At 46.3% G+C, this 27,152-nt stretch overlaps 1 protein-coding gene across 1 annotated transcript in view; it reads right to left on the bottom strand.

Annotated features, from left to right (window-relative positions):
• The window catches only part of LOC137533968 (beta-microseminoprotein-like), a 30,705-nt gene extending 5,316 nt beyond the window's left edge, over positions 1-25,389 (bottom strand). Inside the window, exons 1-2 of the mRNA XM_068255297.1 lie at positions 25,290-25,389; positions 6,153-6,252 (exon numbers count right to left, since the gene is read on the bottom strand). Of these exons, the coding sequence (XP_068111398.1) occupies positions 6,153-6,252; positions 25,290-25,292 (103 nt within the window). The 5' untranslated portion in view covers positions 25,293-25,389. The remainder of the gene's footprint in view (positions 1-6,152; positions 6,253-25,289) is intronic.
• Positions 25,390-27,152: the final 1,763 nt, after the last annotated feature.

The raw sequence follows: 27,152 nt of genomic DNA, 5'->3' as shown, positions 1-27,152 counted from the left end.
AAGGTGCTCTATCATTGGCACAATCAAGGTGCATGATGTTACATTTATCTACATTAAATGTAATCTGCCATATTCCTGCCCATATGGCCATGTTATCGAGTGACTGCTGAAATATGTCACTATCCTGATTAGTGTTCATAATTCTGCATAATTTTGTATCATCTGAGGAGGTGGCACTTTGTATTCTGTCTACTAAATAATTTGTAATTTAATTCTTTAACCTAAAGCCTTCTTCAGATGTTAGGTGTCTGTTGCTCAAACCAATCAAGTATGCTTGGATCAAGTGAAAGTTAATAGCTGAACAGGGCATATCAGTTATTGTATTCCCCAACAGTAGGTAGCCCACTCTTCACAGGGCTTAATGAGGAACTCCAGTGAAAATAATGTAATAATAAAGTGCTTCATTTTTACAATAATTATGTATAAATGATTTAGTCAGTGTTTTCCCACTGTAAAATCTTTGAAATGCCTGATTTACATTTATCACATGGTGACATTTCTACTTCTGGCAGGTGATGTAGCTGCTGCTTGCTTTTTTGGCAGTTGGAAACAGCTGTAAACAGCTATTTCCCAGAATGTAGGAAGGTTCACAGACAGGAAACTGCCAGGAGTACGTACTTTTCTTGTGGGAGGGGTTTCACCACAATATCAGCCATACAGAGCCCCCTGATGATCCATTTGTGAAAAGAAATAGATTTCTCATGTAAAATGGGGTAAAATGGGGTATCAGCTACTGATGGTCTTGGTCACGGTTTCTCTTTAACTTCTCCCCCTCTCACCATTCTCCATTGAACAGTAGTTATGCCTTGGATGAGCCAAGCATGCATATTGATACTAGTCCATTCACAAAAAATAATTTTGGGCAACACTTACACTGTATATCAAAGAGAAACTCCGACCAAGAATTGAACTTTATCCCAATCAGTAGCTGATACCCCCTTTTACATGAGAAATCTATTCCTTTTCACAAACAGACCATGATGGGGGCGCTGTATGGATGATATTGTGGTGAAACCCCTCTCACAAAGAAATTCTGAGTACACACTCTTGGCAGATTCCTGTCTGTGAACCTTGCTGCATTGTGGGAAATAGCTGTTTACAGCTGTTTCCAACTGCCAAAAAAACATGCAGCAGCTACATTACCTGCCAGCAGTAAGCAGTAAAAATGTCACCATGTAATAAATGTCAGAATGTAAATCAGGGATTGAAATGATTTTACAATGGGCAAACACTGACTAAATCGTTTATACATAATTATTGTAAAAATGAAGCACTTTTTTTTATTACATTATTTTCACTGGAGTTCCTCTTTAAAGGGAAACTTAAGTCAACTTTAAAAAATTAGATTTACTCACCTGGGGCTTCCTTCAGCCCCCAGCGGCCGATCGGTGCGCTCGCAGCCCCGCTCTGAAGCTCCAGGACCCGCCGGGTCGCAATAGCAGCATAGGGGGCGATATACAGGCTGGGAACGCGAAGAATCACTCGCGTTCCCATGCCTGTCGGCCGGTGACGGCCAAGCCGGAAGTGTTCGCCGGCGGGTCCTGGAGCGTCAGAGTGGGGCTGCGAGGGCACCGATCGGCCGCTGGGGGCTGAGGGAAGCCCCAGGTGAGTAAATCTAATTTTTTAAAGTTGACTTAAGTTTCCCTTTAAGCTTAAGCTATAATAATTCTTGCAGAACCATTTGCATACGACTTGTACTTCCTACCACTCTCAGAGTACAATAAGGAACACTTTTGGCACAACAATATGCCTTTGCAACTCCTTCACTTACATACATAATACAGAATTCACAAGGAAAAGTTACATTTTTATACACTCCTCACATGTGAAAATTCAACACCATTAAGTTAATATAGCTATACACAAATCACAGCACATAAAAGAGAAAACTGTATGCTAACAGGTACGTTTCTAGCCCCAAAGATCTGTAGCACATGCTACGGAACTATTCTGGGGTGCCCCGGATGTCCTCCAGGCAGAGTCAGGCAGTACTTACCTCTGGCCGCTTGGTCTCCAGATTCTGCAGACATCTTCCCTTACCAGCTTCTCCCCCTAGTGTCTGAGAATGAATCAGATACTAGGGCAGGCATGGGCAAACTTGGCCCTCCAGCTGTTAAGGAACTACAAGTCCCACAATGCATTGCAGGAGTCTTACAGCCACAGTCATGACTCATAAAGGCAAATGCATTGTGGGACTTGTAGTTCCTTAACAGCTGGAGGGCCAAGTTTGCCCATGCCTGTACTAGAGCTTCTGATTCTCAGATGCTAGGGGGAGAATCGCCAGCTACAGAGGATGTCTCCAGACTTGGAGTGCGGATGGAGGAGATGAGTAGTTCTTCCCGCTACGGTACTCAGCATGGCACCCCAGCATCCAGCAGGTCCCCCATTAATGCACCACAGCTCCCGGCATATCACCATTGAGGCACCACAGCTCCCAGCATACCCCCATAGAGGTGTGGAGCCTCTATGGGGCATTCTGGGAGCTGTGGTGCCTCAATGGGAGGCATGCTTGGAGCTTTGGTGCCTCTATGGGAGCCTGCTGGGTGCTGGTGCCATGCTGCGTGATGTGGTGCCTTTATGGGGCATGCAGGGAGCTGCGGTTCTCTGATGGGGGCATGTTGGGAGTTGTTTTGGGAGAGATCTGTTGTCCCTCTCTTCACACATATATTAATATTTTTCTGTAATTTTATGCTACAATACACCATTATACAACTTTAATTTTTTCTCTTAACAGTTATATTGTCTCTGTTAATTAATTTAGTTTACTAACATATACTATTTGTTTTCAACTTTGATCCCCTGCTTGGGTCTTCATTGGCATTTTATGTGGATTTGTGTTTCTGCTAATAAATACCGTTTGAAACTAAATATTTCCAGTACAGAAATAGTAAGAAAAAAGAAAAACAGAACTAAATTTAGTGAGCCTTTCTTTCACTGGAAGCAGCTATTGCTCAATTGTGACGCAATGATTATGAGATCCAGTAAGTTGTGTAATTGAATAAACATCCCACGTTGATTAGCACAGACCGTGACTGTAATATAAGGACTTGCAAGCAAAGGGCCTTGTACACACACTAGAGAGTTCTTGGCCACTACGACTGGTCAAGCAATCTCAGCTTAGAATTTAGCATTAGTACAGCTGTCCCCTGAGGTCTGGCTTGGTTGGTTAAAGGGGCAGTAAGGCGAAAATCATGCAATTCCAATATCCTTATTATCAGTTGCATTATAAGGACAGCATACATTTCTCCACTGAGCTTGTGTAAAAAAAACAACCTCCAATTACCATTTTTTATCTTCTAAACAGCTGATCTGCATCAGTAACTCAACTATTAAGTGACGGGGAAGAGAGGAGGATTTCCCCTGCAGGGCCAGTTGTAGACTTTTTGCTGCCTGAGGCAAACTTGTGAGGTTGCCCCCCACCCTCGATTTGTAATGATCACAATGCACCCAACAATTTGAACTGCAAGTTGTAGCTGTGGTGCATAGGTACAGTGGGTTGCAAAAGTATTCGGCCCCCTTGAAGTTTTCCACATTTTGTCACATTACTGCCACAAACATGACTCAATTTTATTGAAATTCCACGTGAAAGACCAATACAAAGTGGTGTACATGTGAGAAGTGGATCGAAAATCATACATCATTCCCAACATTTTTTACAAATAAATGACTGCAAAGTGGGGTGTGCTGCAATTACAGCTGCCAGTCTTTTAGGGTATGTCTCTACCAGCTTTGCACACCTAGAGACTGAAATCCTTGCCCATTCTTCTTTGCAAAACAGCTCCAGCTCAGTCAGATTAGATGGACAGCGTTTGTGAACAGCAGTTTTCAGATCTTGCCACAGATTCTCAATTGGATTTAGATCTGGACTTTTACTGGGCCATTCTAACACGTAGATATGTTTTGTTTTAAACCATTCCATTGTTGCCCTGGCTTTATGTTTAGGGTCATTGTCCTGCTGGAAGGTGAACCTCCGCCCCAGTCTCAAATCTTTTGCAGTCTCCAAGAGGTTTTCTTCCAAGTTTGCCCTGTATTTGGCTCCATCCATCTTCCCATCAACTCTGACCAGCTTCCCTGTCCCTGCTGAAGAGATGCACCCCCCGAGCATGATGCTGCCACCACCATATTTGACAGTGGGGATGGTGTGTTCAGAGTGATGTGCAGTGTTAGTTTTTCGCCTCACATAGCGTTTTGCATTTTGGCCAAAAAGTTCAATTTTGGTCTCATCTGACCAGAGCACCTTCTTCCACATGGTTGCTGTGTCCCCCACATGGCTTGTGGCAAACTGCAAACGGGACTTCTTATGCTTTCTGTTAACAATGCCTTTCTTCTTGCCAATCTTCCATAAAGGCCAACTTTGTACAGTGCATGATATTAGTTGTCCTATGGACAGAGTCTCCCACCTGAGCTGTAGATCTCTGCTGCTCGTCCAGAGGCACTATGGGCCTCTTGACTGCATTTATGATCAGCGCTCTCCTTGTTCAGCCTGTGAGTTTAGGTAGATGGCCTTGTCTTGGTAGGTTTACAGTGGTGCCATACTCCTTCCATTTCTGAATGATCGCTTGAACAGTGCTCCGTGGGATGTTCAAGGCTTTGGAAATCTTTTGTAGCCTAAGCCTGCTTTAAATTTCTCAATAACTTCATCCCTGACCTGTCTTGTGTATTCTTTGGACTTCACGGTGTTGTTGCTCCCAATATTCTCTTAGACAACCTCTGAGGCCCTCACAGAGCAGCTGTATTTGTACTGACATTAGATTACACACAGGTGCACTCTATTTAGTCATTAGCACTCATCAGGCAATGTCTATATGCAACTCACTGCACTCAGATCAAAGGGGGCTGAATAATTATGCACACACCACTTTGCAGTTATTTATTTGTAAAAAAAAATGTTTGGAATCATGTATGATTTTCATTCCAGTTTTCATGTGTACACCACTGTGTGTTGGTCTTTCATGTGGAATTCCAATAAAATTGATTCATGTTTGTGGCAGTAATATGACAAAATGTGGAAAACTTCAAGGGGGCCGAATACTTTTGCAACCCACTGTAGGTAGGTAGCGAGGTATAGGTGCCCCCTGTATAAGAAGCCAGGTTTAGATGCCCCCAGTATAGGTAGCTAGGTATAGGTGGTCAGGTATAGTTGCCTCCATTATAGGTAGCCAGTTATAGTTTCTCCCAGTATAGGTAGCCAGGTATTGTTGCCCCAGTATAGGTTAGCCAGGTATAGGTGCCCCCAATATAGGTTAGTCAGGTAGGTTCCCTCAGTATTTTTAGCCAACTTGTCCTGTCCCCCCTTCCTCCCTGGCCGTCGCTCGATTACCTTCTTAAATCAGTGGTCACAGGAAGTGACACGGCCGCAAGAAGTGAAGAGACACAAGAGTGGTTCCTTTAGTAACGGCACTTATACAGGAAGTAAGTACTTCTTGTCTACATGCCGATAAGGGCACCGCTCGGGTGTCTCTTCACTTCCTGCACCGGGTCACCACTAATCTGAGGTCTAGCACCAGGGAGGAGGACAGGGACTGTCTGTGATGGAGGAGGGGGCCGCCAACTCGAGAAGATAATGGTCCAGGGAGGGTGGGGTTGGGCGGGATGCCACCCCTTGGAAGACGTGCCACCTGACGCAAGTCGTTCAGGTGGTGTCATGGGCGGAACACCCCTGCATAGAGGATAAAGAACGGCACATACTACTGACTGCTTGTTCAGTATGGTGGAAAATGAGCCATGTTGAAGTTATTTTCCTTTTAATTTTCTTTATTATTATTATTATTATTATTATTATTATTATTATGATTGATTTATAAAGTGCCAACATTTTTTATGGCGCTGTACAAACTAAGAAACAAACATGGGGTACATAATAATACAGATAAATGGAATACCCCAATATACAAAATACATAATTGGTGACAAAATACAAAATTGATACAGAATACAGAATTGGTAATGACAGTGACAAAAGTAACATGAGGAATAAAATGTATAATGAATTCCAAGGCACAAAAGGGGGAGAGAGACCTGCCCTTGTGACCTTACAATCCAATTTTCTTTCAGGTTTAAATGCTTTCCTTCATCTGAGTTCAGCAATAACAAATAATTAAAGTTTTTTTGTATTTTTTTTCTTATAAATGGAAAAAATATGTCTTACTTACCTGGAGGTAATTCTATTATTCGAGCCTGTAATAGTTCACAGGCTGCACTGCTCGCAGCCACCAGGACCCCAGCGCAAAACAAGGCGGCAAAGATAAGCTTCTGCAATGAGAGCACACAGCTAAAAAGTTAAAGGGTTTTCAGCTTATAAATAGTTGTGACTTCTTACATAGTAGTGAGGTAAGTATGAAGGTGTTAAAGTGGCCATACATTTAGCAACTTGGCAGCCGATCAACCATCCAATTTGATAATATTTATCAAATCGGATGAAAATCGGTGCAGCCAAGTTCATGCCCGATCGACAATGCAACCAATTTCAGGCTCAGTATGTCGATTGGACATGCTGCAAGATGTGGGCCAGTAGTGGTCGGTCGAGTGCGTGGCAGTGACAACAAGCGATATCGGGATGAGCGACGAATGCAACGAAACCCCTGACGATGCCCCCCTAATGTTCAATGTGTGTCCCCCCCCCCGGTGCCCAGTGTAATATACACTACCGGTCCATGTCTGCCGCTAGCTTCGGGTTCCGTCCTCTGTCCATAAACGCGCTCCACTTGGTTACAGGCATAAACGTAAGCACGTGTGTGACGTCACATGTGCCCATGTTACTCCGGTAACCGTGTGGGATGCATGTGTGGACGGAGGACTGTGCCCGGAGCCAGCGGTGCACACGGATAGGTATAGTGCAATTAGCACCGAGGGGGCACAATGAACATTAGAGGGACAGCGTTAGGCCACGAGGCTGCGGTTGCGGCGTCACGAGGCTGATTCTGGATCCTTTTCAGCATGACATTGATAGGGAATTGGCATTTGGTGTATGGACAGCCGACCGATCTGTCTCTAATCAGATTTGATTAGAGAGATTTGTCTTTTGGTTGAATCAGCCCATCATCGCTAGATGTATGGCTACCAATAAATATATGCATTTAAGATTAACATGGAGCTCACACAGTGCCTGTTGCGTTGCTGAATGTGAACACACTGGCCATATAATTGTATGGGCATGTTCACATCTCTGTCTTGTAATGGATGACGTTATCATAACGCACGTTCTACAGTGCATATCCATATAACGTGGGAAAACGCGCATGTTACATAGCTATTATTCATGCTATAAAGGTTACTTCCAATGTTTTAATGCAGACATCAATCCAACAGAAATTGATTTAGGTAATATTTGTAATGAAAAACTGCACCATTTACTGAAAGCTTTCGAAACATTGTTTCTACTTCAGATATAATAAAGAACTGGATTGGAACCAAACAATAGTGAATATGCAGTTAACACGCAAGGTGACGCGCGCGCAATTTTGCACGCGCAAAGGCTTACGCCCGCGTGCTAACTAACATTTGCGCACAACCGGTCATGTGTTCGAGTGCAAACCTTTGTTTAGCACGTGGGTGTAAGCCTTTGCGCGCGCAAAGCTGCATGCGCATCACCTCGCGTGTTAACTGCATAGCACGGCCGTGCTATCAGTTAACACTCTTCTGTGAATCAAGCCCATAATCATAAATCCAGGTTTTCTATTCAAGCCTCTGTTTTAAGGACAACCGAGGTGAAAATAAACTAATTAAATTAACAATTGTATCTATCCTCCTCCTAAAAATGACTTTTCAAGATATCCCACTGTTTTGTTTTTTTTTATATTTAAATCTACTTTTTAAGTTTTTACTGTTTTATTATTTTTGCTCAAGAACACATTCATTAACGTATGCCAGAGTTAAAATCTATGAACTATTGACCCTTTTTATCACTTTCCTGCTCTCGGAAGCCACTTTCTGTTAGGAAAGTGTTTTATAGTTGTAATTTCTTATCAGTAAGGGTTACACTGTAGCCTGATCCAGTCCTGACTCAGGTAAGAACTGCCACTTAAATACCTGATGTTCAACTCTTTCAGGCAGAGAAAGAAAAAAGGAACAACTCTTTCAGGCAGAGAAAGAAAAAAGGAACAACTCTTTCAGGCAGAGAAAGAAAAAAGGAGCAACTCTTTCAGGCAGAGAAAGAAAAAAGGAACACAGCATAGTTAGTTGTGTGCTAGGCACTGTACATACATATGTCTATCTCATCATGTCACGTGTCACCTCGGTTATCCTTTAGCCACTTAAAGACCACGGGCTTAAACCCCCCTAGTGACCAGGCTTTTTTTTTACAAAGTAGGCCACTGCATCTTTAAGACCTCGCTGCGGGGCCGTACAACTGAGCACACAAGTGATCCCCCCCCCCTTTTCTGCCCACCAACAGAGATTTCTGTTAGTGGGTTGTGATTGCTCCCAGGATGTTTGTTTATTTTTTAACAATTATTTTTATGGTTTTTTTTTTATTAAATAAGTCCTTTTTTATTATATAATTCCCCAGCCCTCCCTCCCTCCCTCTGCCAGCCTATGACAGCGATCGACTGTCATAGGCTTCAGCCAATGAGAGCTGATTGCTCTCCAGCGTCCCAGGGGGACAGCCGTGTCACACAGCTGTCCTCAGTACAGCGCTGCCGTAGATCGCAGCGCTGTAAGGTGTACCGTATTTTTCGGACTGTAAGACTAACTTTTTCTCCCCCAAAAGTGGGGAGGAAAAGTCAGTGCGTTTTATAGTCCGAATACTACTATTATGATCTGCGGATCCTTTCCCCCTGTGTCCTGCCTGTCCTAGTATCTGCGTGTACTACATGAAGCTGTAGCTTTCCTCAGGCTGTCTGCTGCTTTTATAACCGAGCTGTCCCCCTGTCTGTAATACATACAGTTGTCCGCGCTGTCCTTGAGTCTTAAATACATACAGTTGTCCGCGCTGTCCCCGATTCTTAAATACATACAGTTGTCCGCGCTGTCCCCGATTCTTAAATACATACAGTTGTCCTCGCTGTCCCCCGGTACTGCCGCAGCTGTCTTGTAAGAAAGTCCACACAACTTTGCCGATTACATACACGCATCGTTTCTCACCCTATCCCCGCTTTCGTCATTGCGCTCTCCCCAGGTACTGTCGCCAGGAAGTTCCGCTCAACTTGGAAGAGAAATGTACCAATCAGGTGGGGCGCTGGCCCCAACCGCCAATCACGCTGCCCACTGCTCCTGGTTCCTCTCCTAATAGGAAGCGCTGGTCCCGAGAGCGGGACCACCTCTCCAACTGTATGTATTTAAGACATGGGGACAGTGCGGACAACTGTATGTATTTAAGACATGGGGACAGTGCGGACAACTGTATGTATTTAAGACACCAGGACAGCTCGGTGATAAAAGCAGTAGACAGCCTGAGGAAAGCTGCAGCTGCATGTATGTATTTAATTCACCGGTACACGCAGATACTAGGACAGACAGGACACAGGGAGACACCAGACACTGGGACCCCGAAGACACAGGGATCGCAGACACTGGGATAACAGAGGAAGGGGGTCAGAAGACACAGAAAGACACCAGAGACACAAGGGGGTGAGAGGAGAACACAGGGGACACTAGAGGTACAAGTAAGGCACAAGAGGACATAATCATTGTGGAGGGAAAGGTCCATAACACGCCCCTGCACCATGGACGCAGCAGGCTTAGCATTTTATCTTTTCCCCCGGTTTTTGTCCTCTAAACCTAGGTGCGTCTTAAGGCAGCCATACACTGGTCGATGTGCCATCAGATCGACCAGCTGACAGATCCCTATCTGATCGAATCTGATCAGATAGGGATCGTATGGCTGCCTTTACTGCAAACAGATTGTGAATCGATTTCAGCCTGAAACCGATCACAATCTGTTCAGCTGCTCCTGCCGCCTGTCCTCCCCCCGCGCATACATTACCTGACGCTGGCTCCCGGGCATCTTCTCCACGCTGCACCGCTCTGTTCTTGCTCCATCTCGGCGCTTCCTGTGTCACTCCGTGACCAGGAAGTTCAAATAGAGCGCCCTCTATTTGAACTTCCTGGGTCACTGTGACCCAGGAAGCGCCGGGATGGAGCGGGTGCAGCGCTGAGAAGATGCGGAGAAGACGCCCGGGAGCCCGCATCAGGTAATGTATTTTTCATCGGATCGGCCGCCGCTAGCGACGCGCACTTTACCCGCGGGCGATCGAGGGTAATTCTCCGCACGGCGCGATCGACGGACCGATCCGATTTCGGGAGGAAATCGGATCGTCGGCGGCGTTTACCGCGAACGATTGGCAGCAGATTCGATCCCAGGATCGAATCTGCTGTCGAAACGGCCGGGAATCGGGCCAGTGTATGGCCACCTTTATAGTCCTGAGCATCTTATAGTTTGAAAAATACGGCAAATAGATGGCGCTTCGCCGTCTAACAATCCCTAGTGGTGATCTCCGCTGGGAGACTGATGATGGAGCGGAGCTCCGTCATTCAAGCGGGGATGCGCGCACATCAGCACGTGCGATCCCCAGCAAAACGCCCACAGGACTGCACGCCAATCGGCGTTCGGCGGTCCGGGGATGCCGCTCCACTCACACCCTTTGGCGTGAGGTGGACGTTAAGTAGTTAAATTGTGTAACATTTGCATGAACTTATATTCAAATGTCTACCTTTCTTCACCAAATTTGACATTTCCCCTTAGAATGTGCACAGTGTGTGCTGCATTATGCATGTATTACACAACCCACATATTGTACTGTGAACTTAACCTGAACGTTTGACTTAACCTCTTGACGACCAGCTAACGCCGATTGGCGTAAACTGGTCGTCTGCGGGTTACCATGGATCGAGCGGCCTTTCCATGTCAGTTCACGGAGGGTGTCTCTGTGAACAGCCGGAGAGCCGCCGATCGCGTCTCGCCGGCAAAATGTAAACATCATCTGTTTACATCATACGGCGTTGCTGCGCAGCAGCGCCGTAGGGCAGATCGGCGATCCCCGGCCTCTGATTGGCCGGGGATCGCCGGCATCTGATAGGCGGAAGCCTATCCTTCAATGCGCAGGACGGAACTCCGTCCTGCGCATTACGGAGAGAGGGAGGGAGGGAGGTAAGGAGGCAGAGGGCGGAAATGGCTGCGGAGGGGGGCTTTGAGGAGCCCCCCCCACAAAACGCAAAAAAGGGGGGAAGTCTGATCGCCCTGGCATAATACTGATCTGTGCTGCGGGCTGGAGAGCCCACGCAGCACAGATCAGGCAAATCACCCCTGGTCGGCAAGTGGTTAAAGAGGAACGGTTCTGAAAATAACATAATGAATACAATTGCTTATTTTTTTACAGTATTACTTTATAAATTATTAAGTCACTGTTTGTCAGTGCAAGAAGGCAAAATCATCTTTATTAAAGAGAGTCTGAAGCGAGAATAGATCTCGCTTCAGACCTCATAGCTAGCAGGGGCATGCGTGCCCCTGCTAAAACGCCGCTAAAGCGCGGCTTAACGGGGGTCCCTGTCCCCCCAAATCCCCTCCGAGCAGCGGGGGAGCGCTTCCTGGTTGGGGCAGGGCTAACCGCCGCAGCCCTGCCCCATGCGCGTCTGTCAGACGCGTACCTCCGCCTCTCCCCCGCCCCTCTCAGTCTTCCTTCACTGAGAGGGGCGGGGGAGAGGCGGCGATGCGCGTCTGATAGACGCGACTGGAGGCAGGGCTGCAGCCGTTAGCCCTGCCTCCAGGAAGATCAGCTCCAGCGACCTTTTTCCGACCCAGGTTTGCGGGGGGTGGGTTGGGGGTGAAGGGACCCCCGTTAAGCCGCGGGATAGCGGCGTTTTAGCAGGGGCACACGTGCCCCTGCTATATATAAGACCTGAAGCGAGATTTAGTCTCGCTTCAGTGTCTCTTTAAGCAACTATAAAACGTAATTGAAAGCAATTAAAAAACAAAGAGCTTATAAGGCGGGTGTAATGGTTAGCGGAGATACAGTCGCAGAGGCAAGCGGCATGGCGGTTATCTCCGCGTATCAGCCGGCGGCCTCAGCCGCGCAGTTACATGCTGGTGCTCTGCCTGGTCCTTCTATTGCACATAGATTGAGGGCTACGCACGCGCTCGCTAGGCGACAGGACCTTTATGCGAATAGAAGGGGAGTCAGCTGATCTACCAGGTCAGCTGACTCCAACAGTACGCTGGGTTGGCTGAATGACTGGGGCGGCGCTGTGGAGCACTTCTGTATATATAGTACCAGCCTGTCAGTTGGTCCGTGTCTGCTGTTGCGAATGCTAACGTGTTAGCGCTCAGACCTTAGTCAGATCTCAAAATGTGCTAGAACCAGCTGGAGCTGGGGATCCACACTTAGCCAGATTCTGTTGATAGCTTAAAGTACTAATTGCATTGTATTATCTGTTATGACCTTCTGCTTGCCTTGACTATTCTCCTGCTTTTCTGATTCTGTACTTTCGCCTATCTGATCCAGTTGCCGACTCTGCCTGAACTTAAACTCTGAGTTAGCCTTCTGTCTTTGTACTGTATCTGTCCGTACGTTGCCGATCCTGCCTGTCTGACTATCCTGTACTCACCAGTGGGTCAGCCACTGGTGAGGGATTCTAGTATTGTATCACCTGCTCCTCAGGTACAAGCCTTGACTACAGTACAGTCTTAAACACCTGCTCCTCAGGTGTCCACTGGCTGCAGTACAGTCTTAGCACCTGCTCCTCAGGTGCAAGCCCTGACTACAGTACAGTCTTAAACACCTGCTCCTCAGGTGTCCACTGGCTGCAGTACAGTCTTAACACCTACTCCTCAGGTGTAAGTCCTGACTGCAGTACAGTCTTAATCACTTGCTCCTCAGGTGATTCCCGGCTGCAGTACAGTCTGAGTCTCTCGCTCCTCGGGTGACCTTAGCTGTACTGAATCTCAGATCCAGCTTGCTGGGTGAATACTCTTGTGTTCTATTGAGATAACTATCACCACCAGCTCCTTTGGGGTATCTCTATCATTACTGTTGCACCAAACATCTGTTCTTACATTGGTTATCCTGGTTCTGGCTATACTAGTATTATTGGTGATTCTGCAGATCACACATAATCAGGTATAGCATCTGTATTATTGGTGATACTGCAGATCACCAATAATCAGAGAAATCTGTTCTTGCTGACACCAATCGTTACAGAACAGCAGGCCAAACATTATGGATGCACTGCGTGACCAAGTTGGAGTCCTGACCACCGCGGTAAACAATCTTACCGGGGTGATTAATACCCAACAGATTCAGATTAATACCCAACAGATTCAGATTACTCAATTGTCTGGGACTGTACAGGTACTCCAAACAGCTGTTGATACAGTGCGATCCCCTCCAGTCACGGACTTTCGCATGTCCGTACCTGAAAAGTTTTCTGGTCATAGATCTGACTTTCAAAATTTCAGGAATCGCGTGTTATCTTATTTTGAGTTGAGGCCCAATCTGTCAGGATCTGAAATCCAGAGGGTAACATTCATAAAGACCCTTCTGTCAGGAGATTCACAAACATGGGCATATAGCCTGCAGGCTGAACATAAAGACTTGTCCTCAGTCCAGGAGTTTTTTAAGGCCATGGCCATTATATACGATGATCCGGATATTGCTACCACTGCTGAGAGGAAACTGAAAACCCTCAGGCAGGGTCGTAATCCGGTTGAGGTTTACGCCGCTGATTTTGGAGGTGGGCTGTATCAGCTAGATGGGGAATGTATGCATTGTTAGATTGTTTTCTGTCAGGATTATCGGATGCAGTTTCTGATTTGATGTTAGGGCATCCTGAGCCTAAATCCCAAGACGAAGCAATTTCTTTGGCGGTACGGGTTGATCGCCACCTTCACTATCAGAGACAAACACGTGGGGAAAAACGCTGTCAGAGCCGTTTCCTACGCTTCTTCTCCACCCTCGTCACCTCCAGACGAACCGATGCAGATCGGTCACTCGAGGCTGATGCAAGTGGAAAGGAATCTCAGAAGGTCAGAAAGACTCTGTCTATACTGTGCTGAGGAGGGCCACATTGTCCAGAATTGTCCTAAGAAGTCGGGAAACGCTGCCGCCTAGGTGTAGTTGAAGGTAATAACCTAGGCGAGCCGTTTCTACCTCTAAACAATAATCGGTTGCTCCTTCCTTGTTCCATTACCTGGGAGGGTCAGACCACACCTACAGAGGCATTTGTGGACTCCGGCTCTGCAGCCAATTTTATAGACTATGATTTTGTAAAAAGATTGGGGATCCTTTTACTCCCTTTAGATCGTCAGATTCTGATCACAGCAGTGGATGACTCTCCATTACAGTGTAGACAACCTCTTGTTGTTGTGTTAAATAGGGGTGTTACATAAAGAGAAATTACAGTTCTTTGTTCTGCGAATGTCAACCTCTACTATTATCCTTGGTATGCCCTGGTTGCACATTCACTCCCCTCAGATAGACTGGGCTTCAGGTCAGCTACAGAGCTGGTCAACCCATTGTCATCATCATTGTCTAGAGAGAGTTGCTGTTTGTGCCACCAAGGTACAGGTCAAAGGGGTGCCAGTGCAGTACGCAGAATTTGCGGATGTGTTCTGTCCCAAATCAGCAGATAAACTCCCGCCTCACCGGAGTTTTGATTGCCCCATAGACCTGAGATCAGGTTGTATGCCCCCTAGAGGCCATCTTTATAATTTGTCAGGGCCAGAGAAGCTGGCCATGCAGGAATACATTAAGGAAAATTTGGCTAAAGGATTCATCCGTCCTTCCCGGTCACCAGCTGGGGCTGGGTTCTTTTTTGTACAGAAAAAGGATGGGAGCCTTAGTGTAACGATCAGTGTAACACAGAGAGGGTCTGATTACCGGTGATCTGCAGTATCACCGAGAATACAGATATATACCCGATTATTGATGATCTGCAGTATCATCGATAATCAGATATATCTCTAACCTCTGGACACCTGGGTAATAAGAGTGTTTGGTACAACAGAAATACTTTGAGGACTGCACCTGAGGAACAGGTGCCCAGCAGTAAGGAGTACTGCACAGTAACACGTTCCTTCCGCAAGCCTGAGACTCTCCCGAGGGAGGGGTCAGGCTAGGAATAGGAAGGACAGAGTGTGAGTGACACCAAGGAAGGGTGTCACCCCCAGGTCTGCGAGCTATCTCTTGACTGAGGAGATAGCTCTCGAGGTCGGGCAAGCCGGGTCGGAAACAGACAGACAGATCAGGGACAGAGACAGGAGACAGATGCGGAATCCTAAGACAAGCAGAGATCGGCAACAGAGTATCAGATATTGCGAAGTACCTAATCAGAGATCAGAAGAGTAGTCAGGAAAGCAGAAGGTCATAACAAATAATCAACAATGCCTAGTCTTAGGTGTGAGCTCCTTGATCATCAACACCCTGGAACTGGTCTGAGTATAACTAGATGGTAAGGCTAATTCCTAGTCTGAGGTGTGAGGTCCCTGGTAATAAACACCTAGGAACTGGTCTAGATAATAACACAGATAATATACAGTTTTCCCTAGACTGAGGTGTGAGGTCCTTGGTAATCAACACCTAGGAACTGGTCTAGATAATAACACAGATAATATCACAGATACTGACAAGGTCTGAGTGCTACCACGTAGTGATTGCAATGCCAGACACCAGAGAAATGACCAGCACCCAGTATATATACACCAGCGCTCTCCAGCGCCTCCCCTAAGTGCTGGACCAATGAAACCTGATAGAATTGTCAGCTGATCGGCTAGATCAGCTGACACCATTCTGACTGCCATAACGGCTCTGCCTCTCAGCGCGCGCGCGCGTCCTTCTGAACCTGTGTGGACTATCAGTCCCAGCCACACCAGACATGTGTTGTAATGCATCTGTTGGTTTGAACGTGAGGCCAGCCGCACCGCTGTCAGAGCATGCGGTGGTTTCCCGCGTTCAGCCATACTGCTAGTGGTAAGCCCATGCGTGTAAACCGCCGTCTCGGACGCGGAATCCGCCGCCTTGTTCACTGGGCATGCGGCGGTTTCTCCGCGCTCCGTCAGGCTAGTGGATGCAGGCCCATGCGCGCAGGCTGCCATGTTGAACGCAGAATCAGCCGCCTTACTCTGAATACTCGCGGCGGCTTTTCCGCGTTTTCTCACAGTACCTCCCCCCCCCTGAGGAGTGGACTCCGGACAGCTCCTACCCGGTTTCTCAGGATATAAAGCGTGGAACTCTCTCCTTAATTTATCCGCATGCATGCGACACTCAGGTACCCATGTTCTCTTCTCAATACCATACCCTTTCCAGTGAACTAGATACTGCACTGAGTTCTGTACAACACGTGAGTCTAAAATCTTTTCTACTTCGTACTCAGGTTGGTCATCTACCATCACAGGAGGAGGAGGAGTGGAACCTACATGAACTGCTGGCTTAAGCAGGGACACATGAAAGGATCTTACACCACGCATGCTGGCAGGGAGATCAATGGCATAAGTAACATTGTTGATCTTCCTGGTCACTGGAAAAGGGCCCACAAATCTGGGTCCTAACTTCGGCGAGGGCTGTTTCAGGGTCAAATGACGTGTGGACACCCAGACCAAGTCTCCTGGCCGGAACTTCCACTCTAAGGAGCGTTTCTTGTCAGTTTGACCTTTCTGACTTTGAAAAGCCTTCTCCAAATTATTTTTCACGATCCCCCAAATGTTCTTAAATGACTTTTGCCAAGCCTCCAAAGCTGGAAACGGAGTAGAAGCTACTGGCAGTGGGGAGAACTTAGGCAACTTTCCAGTTACCACCTGAAACGGAGAAAATCCAGAGGAAGAGCTTTTCAAATTATTGTGCGCAAATTCTGCAAACGGCAAGAACTTGACCCAATCATTTTGCGCATCCGCAACATAACACCTTAGAAACTGTTCCAATGACTGATTAATTCTCTCAGTCTGACCATTGGTCTGTGGGTGGTAGCCCGACGAAAATGACAGTTCCATGCCCATTTGATGACAAAATGCCCTCCAAAATTTAGAAACAAATTGGACTCCCCGATCTGACACAACGTTTTCCGGAATGCCATGTAGCCGGAATATGTGGATGATGAAAAGATCGGCCAACTCCTGGGCCGAGGGGAGTCTTTTCAGGGGCACAAAATGGGCCATTTTACTGAAACGGTCGACTACCACCCAAATGACCGACATGCCCACAGACCTCGGAAGCTCACCCACAAAATCCATGGACAAATGGGTCCATGGTTCACTCGGGGTGGGCAAAGGCTGCAACGTTCCCACAGGTGCCAGACGGGAGGGTTTGCTTTTTGCACATACTGCACACTCTCTAACATACTCCTTGCAGTCAGTTGCCAATGAAGGCCACCAAGCACACCTAGCAACAAGGTCCTGTGTTCTGGTGGCCCCAGGATGTCCAGCATTTTTGTGGGAGTGGAACATCTGCAATATCTTGAGACGAAATGGCAGTGGTACAAACATCACCCCTTCAGGCTTTCCTTCAGGGACATCCTGCTGGAAGGGACTTAAAGTCTCCATCCAGTTTTTCCAGGTCTCTGTGGCTGCCAACACTACTCTCTGTGGGATAATAGTCTCTGGGTCTGAGGGCTGTGCTGTCTCTAGCTCAAAGCATCTGGACAAAGCATCCGCTTTAATGTTTTTACCACCCGGAGTGTACGTAATTACAAATCTGAATCTCGAGAAAAACAGTGACCACCGAGCCTGACGGGGACTCAATCTCTTAGCCCCCTGAATGTATTCCAAATTTTTGTGATCAGTGTAAACGGTAATCGTATGTTCTGCTCCTTCTAGCCAATGACGCCATTCTTCAAAGGCCAATTTAATGGCTAGGAGCTCCCTGTTGCCTATATCGTAGTTTTTCTCTGCTGGTGAAAACCTACGAGAGAAATAGGCACATGGGTGTAATCTTCCCTGCAACCCAGAACGCTGAGACAGCACAGCCCCTACCCCGACCTCTGAGGCGTCCACCTCCACAATAAAGGGATAGGAGGTGTCGACGTGTCTCAAAATGGGTGCAGAGCAAAACAATTCTTTCAAAGTGGAGAAAGCAGCCAGAGCTTCGGGTGACCAGTGGTTGGTATCTGCCCCTTTCTTTGTAAGACTGGTGAGGGGTGCTATGACTGTGGAGTACCCCTTTATGAACCTTCTATAGTAATTAGCGAATCCTAAAAATCTCTGGAGAGATTTTAGTCCCACTGGCTGAGGCCATTCCAGGACAGCAGAGACTTTGGCAGGATCCATAGAAAGGCCCGAGGTGGAAATTATGTATCCCAGAAAAGTGACAGATGTTACCTCAAAAATGCATTTCTCCAATTTAGCATAAAGCATGTTCTGTCTTAACTTGTGCAGCACCAATTTCACATGAGTCCTCTGCTCAGAGAGGTTATCTGAGAAGATTAGTATATCATCCAGATATACCAGAACAAATTTACCCAACACCTCCCTGAATACTTCATTAATGAGTTCCAGAAAGACTACCGGGGCATTACACAACCCGAAGGGCATCACCAGGTACTCGTAATGCCCATCGGGTGTGTTAAAGGCCGTCTTCCACTCATCGCCCTCTCTGATCCGCACCAGGTTGTATGCACGCTACAAATCCAATTTCGAGAAAATCTTAGCATTGGTGACCTGAGTGAATAAATCGTCTATCAAAGGCAATGGATAGTGATTTTTTACTGTGATTTTATTCAGGCCCCGGTAATCAATGCATGGCCCGAAGGCCTCCGTCTTTTTTCTTTCCAAAAAAGAAACCTGCTCCGGCAGGCGACCGGGAAGGGCGAATGAAACCCTTAGGTAAGTTTTCACGGATGTACTCTCGCATGGCCACTTTTTCTGGCCCATTATTGTAGAGATGACCTCTAGGGGGCATACAACCAGATCGGAGATCGATGGGGCAATCGAAAGGGCGATGTGGAGGCAGTTTCTCTGCAGCTTTGGGACAAAACACATCTGAAAATTCAGAATATTGTTCCGGTACTCCCTCCACATGAATCCTGGTCTGACCCAAGGTTACCCTCACTAAACAATGATGAAAGCAATGGGCTGACCAGCTTGTTAGCTGACCGGTGGCCCAATTAATCTGAGGGGAGTGAAGATGTAACCAAGGCATGCCAAGGATGATAGTGGAGGTTGTCATGTGTAACACAAAAAAACACAACTTCTCCCTATGCAGCACCCCTATAGTGACTCCCACCTCTGGTGTCTGAGACAGAGGGCGGTTACGTTGCAGGGGGGAATCATCCACTGCCGTAACCTGGATAGGTGGTGTTACCGGGGTGAGTGGAATACCCAATTTCTTAGCAAATTCGTAATCCATAAAATTAGCCGCTGAGCCCGAATCAACGAAGGCCTCAGTGACTTCAGATTTATCTTCCCATGTAATCGTACAAGGAAGAAGCAACCTTTTATCATCTAGGGGTAAAAGTTGTACACCTAGGGTATTACCCCCAATTACTCCTAGGCAGTAGCGTTTCCCGATTTCTTAGGGCAATTCTGTACTCTATGACCCCCCTCTGCACAATAAAGATATAACTGCTTTGAAATCCTGCGTCTCCGCTCCACTTGAGACAACTTTGACCGACCAATCTGCATTGGTTCGGGTGGAGGTGAAACGGGAGGAGGTGGAGTGCAGCGTAGGACACCATCCTTACATGGTTTCTATCCCGGGTCGGTCTCTGATAGAGTAGCCTACGATCGATCCTGATGGCCGATGAAATGGCCTCATCAATGGTCTTAGGTTCAGGCTGACTTAACATAAGATCAGAGACCTCATCTGACAATCCTGATAAGAAACAATCTAACAGGTCAAAGGTGCCCCACCTGGCTGATACTGACCACCTTCTGAATTCAGCAGCATACTCCTCGACCGGACTCTTGCCTTGACGTAACAACTTGAGCTTCCGCTCAGAAGTCGAGGCAATGTCTGGATCGTCGTAAATTATTGCCATGGCTTTAAAAAATTCATCTACAGAGGTTAGGGCTAAGTCTCCAGTGGGTAGACTGTACGCCCAGGTCTGAGAATCGCCTGCTAACAAAGTCTTAATAAATGTGACCCTTTGGGCCATAGTTCCTGAAGATCTAGGTCTCAACTCAAAGTATGATAACACTCTACTCCTAAAATTTTGGAAATCAGATCTGTGACCAGAACATTTTTCAGGTACAGGCATGCGTATGTCTGTGCTAGGAGGAGATTGCACTTCATCCACAGCCGTCTGGAGGGTTTGTAAAGACCCAGACAAAGCGACAATTAATGCCCGGTGATTACCCAGCACTTGGTTGATGGTATACACCGAAGTGGTAAGTGCGCCCAGACGGTCGGTGTGTGCGTCCATTTGCATTTTTGGTCTGGCGTGCTGTAACGATCGGTGTACCACAGAGAGGGTCTGATTACCGGTGATCTACAGTATCACCGAGAATACAGATATATACCCGATTATTGATGAGAGAGATAGAGATATATCTCTAACCTCTGAAAACCTGGGTAATAAGAGTGTTTGGTACAACAGAAATACTTTGAGGACTGCACCTGAGGAGCAGGTGCCCAGCAGTAAGGAGTACTGCACAGTAACATGTTCCTTCTGCAAGCCTGAGACTCTCCCGAGGGAGGGGTCAGGCTAGGAATAGGAAGGACAGAGTGTGAGTGACACCAAGGAAGGGTGTCACCCCCAGGTCTGCGAGCTATCTCTTGACTGAGGAGATAGCTCTCGAGGTCGGGCAAGCCGGGTCGGCAACAGACAGACAGATCAGGGACAGAGACAGGAGACAGATGCGGAATCCTAAGACAAGCAGAGATCGGCAGCAGAGTATCAGATATAGCGAAGTACCTAATCAGAGATCAGAAGAGTAGTCAGGAAAGCAGAAGGTCATAACAAATAATCAACAATGCCTAGTCTTTTGTGTGAGCTCCTTGATCATCAACACCCTGGAACTGGTCTGAGTATAACTAGATGGTAAGGCTAATTCCTAGTCTGAGGTGTGAGGTCCCTGGTAATCAACACCTAGGAACTGGTCTAGATAATAACACAGATAATATACAGTTTTCCCTAGACTAAAGTGTGAGGTCCTTGGTAATCAACACCTAGGAACTGGTCTAGATAATAACACAGATAATATCACAGATACTGACAAGGTCTAAGTGCTACCACGTAGTGATCGCAACGCCAGACACCAGAGAAATGACCAGCACCCAGTATATATACACCAGCGCTCTCCAGCGCCTCCCCTAAGTGCTGGACCAATGAAACCTGATAGAATTGTCAGCTGATCGGCTAGATCAGCTGACACCCTTCTGACTGCCATAACGGCTCTGCCTCTCAGCGCGCGCGCACGCGCGTCCTTCTGAACCTGTGTGGACTATCAGTCCCAGCCACACCAGACATGTGTTGTAATGCATCTGTTGGTTTGAACGCGGGGCCAGCCGCACCGCTGTCAGAGCATGCGGCGGTTTCCCCGCGTTCAGCCATACTGCTAGTGGTAAGCCCATGCGTGTAAACCGCCGCGTCGGACGCGGAATCCGCCGCCTTGTTCACTGGGCATGCGGTGGTTTCTCCGCGCTCCATCAGGCTAGTGGATGCAGGCCCATACGCGCAAGCTGCCATGTTGAACGCGGAATCAGCCGCCTTACTCTGAATACTCGCGGCGGCTTTTCCGCGTTTTCTCACACTTAGACCTTCTGACTGCCATAACGGCTCTGCCTCTCAGCGCGCGTGCACGCGCGTCCTTCTGAACCTGTGTGGACTATCAGTCCCAGCCACACCAGACATGTGTTGTAATGCATCTGTTGGTTTGAACGCGGGGCCAGCCGCACCGCTGTCAGAGCATGCGGCGGTTTCCCCGCGTTCAGCCATACTGCTAGTGGTAAGCCCATGCGTGTAAACCGCCGCGTCGGACGCGGAATCCGCCGCCTTGTTCACTGGGCATGCGGTGGTTTCTCCGCGCTCCATCAGGCTAGTGGATGCAGGCCCATACGCGCAAGCTGCCATGTTCAACGCGGAATCAGCCGCCTTACTCTGAATACTCGCGGCGGCTTTTCCGCGTTTTCTCACACTTAGACCTTGTATTGACTATCGGGGGTTAAATAAGATCACAGTAAAAAATCGTTACCCATTGCCTCTGATTGACGATTTGTTTGCTCAAGTGACTAATGCCAGTATCTTCTCTAAGCTAGACCTGCGAGGAGCATACAACCTGGTACGCATTAGAGACGGTGACGAATGGAAGACGGCGTTCAACGCGCCCGATGGGCATTACGAGTATCTGGTCATGCCCTTCGGGTTGTGTAATGCCCCTGCCGTCTTCCAGGAATTGATCAACGAAGTCTTTAGAGAGGTTCTGGGAAAATTCGTACTAGTGTATCTAGACGATATACTGATTTTCTCTTCTAATCTGACAGAACATCGAAAACATGTTAAGTTCAAAGGATGCAGTGCTGTGTAAAGATTAATGCGCCTGAACCACCAGTAGAAAAAAAGAAGAAGGATACTGCTGAAGATAGTGTAAAGAATGAGCAGAAGTTGGGACACAACCAGAAATGACTGGATGAAACAGTGAAAAGAGAAGTGGAGGATGTACCTTCAGGTCGACGATCCAATGTCGACAATTTCAGGTGGGTCACAGCACTTCACGCGGGGGGGGGGGGGATTCAGAGAGGGGTGCTTAAGGGACACAGAGGCATCTCATGGACCAGGAAACATGCGTCTGTGTCCCATCTGTCCTTACCTGCGCCGTCTCAGGTTCAGTTTAAACTGTCTTCTGAATGCGGTTATAGAAAAAGTGGGTGTAGCAGCTATGCCCCCAACAACCCCCTCCTCCCTTCCGCTTTACTTCATTATTTTGCGTTTTGCACCAATGATAGGCTACAACCCCAATTTCAGTAGCCACCAGGCACCTGGACCAAAGCCCCAGCATGACGGCAATGCTACTACTTCAGGTATTTGTGTAAAAACGGTATAATGAGTTTTATCTAGGGCAGGTATGGTATCATGATTAGCATACAAAGGCTTTAACGTGAGTCTCTGATTAATAATGCGTAATGATGCAATAGTTGCATTACTGATTTTGGCTCTGTTTAAAAAATATTGCCATGCGATTCACATTGTATACACTAAACAATGACTGATCGCTAATCAGTACTCCATATTCAGGGTTTGCCTAAAAAAGCTGAAAAAACGCACCACGGAACATGCTGGTGCTACATTTATCCAGATGAATAATAACAATAACATCTGCTCAGAGATGCAGATAAACAACTTGCAGCAGGAGAGAAGAGAAGGAAGGCTGTAGAAAGAGGGAGAACATTTTCCAGACCATTTTAAATCAGGGACCAACACAAAAAAACAAAACTTATTTTTTCTAGATGATGGATGTGTACTTTTGTTCATCACTTGTGTTTCCAATAACTTAAAATAAAGCTGATCAATAATACAATATATTTGCGCGCTTGACATCAGCTCTTTTTTTTTTTTTTTTAAAGTAAAAACACTACACCCCTTTACATTGTACAAATTACTTATCACTAGCTATTTTTCTCCCATACTCTGTCATATACACAGTGCAGACAAACACACACGCAAGCACACGCACACACACACACACACACACAGTGCAGACAAACACACACACGCACGCACGCACGCACGCACACGCACGCACACACACCACACACACACTTACACACTAACCACACATACACACTACACACACACACCACACACACACACACACACACACACTTACACACACACCACACACACACACCACACACACACCACACACACACACACACACCACACCACACACCACACACACACACACACACACACACACACACACACACACACACACACTTACACATACACCACACACACACACACACCACACACACACACACACCACACACACACACACACACACACACACACACACTTACACATACACCACACACACACACACACACACACACACACTTACACACACACCACACACACACACCACACACACACCACACACACACCACACCACACACCACACACACACACACACACGCACACACTTACACATACACCACACACACACACACCGCACACACACACCACACACACACACACATACTTACACTTACACACACACACCACACACACACACACACACACCACACACACACACACACACACTGCAGACAAACACATACACACAAACAGTGCAGACAAACACACACGCAAGCACGCGCGCACACACACACAGTGCAGACAAACACACACACGCACGCGCACACAGTGCAGACAAACACACACGCGCGCACGCACACACACACACACACACACACACACACACACACACACACACACACACACACACACACACACACACACACACACAGTGCAGACAAACACATACACACACACAGTGCAGACAAACACGCGCGCGCACACACACACACACACACAGTGCAGGCAAAAAACGCGCACGCACACACACACACACACACACACACACACACACAGTGCAGACAAACACACACGTGCTGTGCAGACAACACACACACGCACACACATTGCAGACAAACATTTTACACTTATGAATTGGAAGGAGATATCTATAAAACAGTGAGGACATTTGTGTTGCACATTTTCTGATATCCGCACACAGTGCAGTTACTTTGCTATTTGTATAGGTAGTAATACCAGTACTCAGAGATAGATTTTTAAACACTTAGGTATAAGACAATTAACATATATGATAATGATATGATATGATAACATATATGATAATGAAAATCTGTGCTTTGAGTGGAGGGTACCATATGATATACAGTCAGGGCTGGTGCACACCGAGCGGCTTTTTCAGCGTTTCTGCAGCCGCTTGCGGCTGCGGATCCGCTTGGTCAATGTATCTCAATGGGGTGGTGCACACCAGAGCGGGAGGCGTTTTGCAGAAACGAAAAATGCTGAGGTGAGGCATTTTTTGGATTTCGGATGCGTTTCTGCCTCAATGTTAAGTATAGGAAAAATGCAAACCGCTCTGAAAAACGCCTGTTCAGAGCGGTTTTGCTGGCGTTTTTGTTACAGAAGCTGTTCAGTAACAGCTTTACTGTAACAATATATGAAATGTACTATACTGAAATCCGCTGCAGCAATCCGCAAAACGCTAGCAAAACGCCATAGAAAAATAAGAAAAAGCGTTTCAAAATCTGCTAGCGTTTTGCGGATCTGCTAGCGGTTTTTGGTGTGCACCAGCCCAAACAGCTGTTTTGTTCCACCACAAATAACTTAGCATGTACATCATTGCTGACAATACAAAAATACTTTACACTAAGATAAAATGAGCGTGAAAATGCACTTACCATTTTAAGCTGCTGTAGAAATCAGTATCTTCAACTGGCTGGTCCAGATGTTTCCCTAATGTATTTATACTGGAAGATTGTGCAATAGACACAAGTTCCTAGGAAGGTGAGCTCAGCAGATTTGCTGAATGTTACTGATAAGGATGAAATGCTTGGAATGTGTTTATTGCAAAGCAAAATTCTGGCCAAACCATTCCCGTATGTGAAATAATGTGGGAAGATGTTTGGGGGTTTTATTGCCATATGGGACCCCATCAGTTCCCAGCAGATACATCTCTCCCAGAGGGACACAGTCAGCAATAAATACACCTTTTCCGTATAGCAGGGAAGAGTTTCTAATGGTATCATTTTTAGTAAACAACCATGTTTTTGATAATTAAGATTGTATTGTATGTAGTGTTGAGCCGAAATTTTCGAAATTTCGCGTTACTATAATTACGCATGCGAAATTTGCTATTACGATGCGAAATTATGGTAGCGTAATTGCCATTAAAATCGTAATTGAAAATACCGTAAGCGTAATTTTCAACGCGTAATTTCGTGTTTCGTTCATAACGTAATTTCGCGTTAAACCATAACGTAATTTCGCATTTCTTCGTAATTTCGCGAATTTCGTAATTACTTGTTAGCAGGGTTGCTCGCGAATTTTCGCCAAAGGCAATTTCGTCTGCATGGCGAATTTTGATGCGAAATATCACTGCATGGCGAATTTTATTTGCGAAATAGCATTCCGTAACGCGAAAATTAACGCTTACAGTAATATGAACTATCGCGAAATTACGTTATGTAACTACGCTTACAAACGGTTGCATGCAAGGCAAACGTAATTTCGCGATACCCACTGTAATGCGAAAATTACGCGAAAATTACGCTTACGCGGAATTTCGCGAAATCCTTCTGCATTACGATTATGTACTTACGGCCATAATCGTAATTACACTAATTACGTGAAATTTTGCGAAATCGTAATTAAGTCATTACCCTTATCTCTAATTGTATGAAAACAGATCAATCGCAATATCAATCATTTTGTAAAAAAAAAAGTCAATCAGTGTGGCAGATTCTTTTCATAAGTACAGTATAACTGGTTAAGATACAATTGCAAGTTCGTTTCTTTACAGCTATAATGAAAAAGTTTAAAATTTAAAATGCTTGTTTTTGCATATGTATAAAATGTACAATTTTCCCAGAGTAAAATGCACTATAAATGTATTTCCCCCCCCTGTCACTTACAACAGATGGTAAAAAGCTGACTGATCTGACTGGTTTTGGACTAGAGTAGACCATCCCCTCATTGTGGTTTCTCAGAGTTTTCTTCAAGAACACTTCCTGAACAGCAGTCGTTCAGTTCAAATGCCAAATAGAGTGCAAACGAGAAGGGAGGTTGGCCAGCATCTTTGTATAGACCCTTTCCATAAGGTGATTTTGCAAAGAATAAAAAATACTGAGAATCCCTCATTAGGAGCTGGACTAGTCCAAAATCTCTGTCAGCTCTGCCATATTTTTACTGCTTACTGTAAGTAATTTATAGTGCATTTTACTCTGAGAGAAATGTACTACTTATACATGTGTATTTTAAATTATTCAATTTTTAGCGATTGTGGTCCTTTAATGCTATGGATTGATTAAAAAGGAACTTTTCATTCTATGTCAATATTAATCTCACTGTTAATAGAAGCCTACAGACCCTAAGAAGTTTATATTACAGTTCCTTACATCCTATCCACAAAACCACCAAGGTTCATATTAAAGTTGTTCAGGACATATTACACACACATACACACTGCTCGTGGGACTGTGGCTAATACAGTGGCTTGCTAAAGTATTCAGCCCCCTTGAAGTTTTCCACATTTTGTCATATTA

This window comes from Hyperolius riggenbachi, chromosome 10 (assembly GCF_040937935.1).
Source record: "Hyperolius riggenbachi isolate aHypRig1 chromosome 10, aHypRig1.pri, whole genome shotgun sequence".
NCBI classification, from domain to species: Eukaryota; Metazoa; Chordata; class Amphibia; order Anura; family Hyperoliidae; genus Hyperolius; species Hyperolius riggenbachi.
The sequence above is the reverse complement of the archived record's forward strand: the minus strand, read 5'-3'. Positions and strand labels throughout refer to the sequence as shown.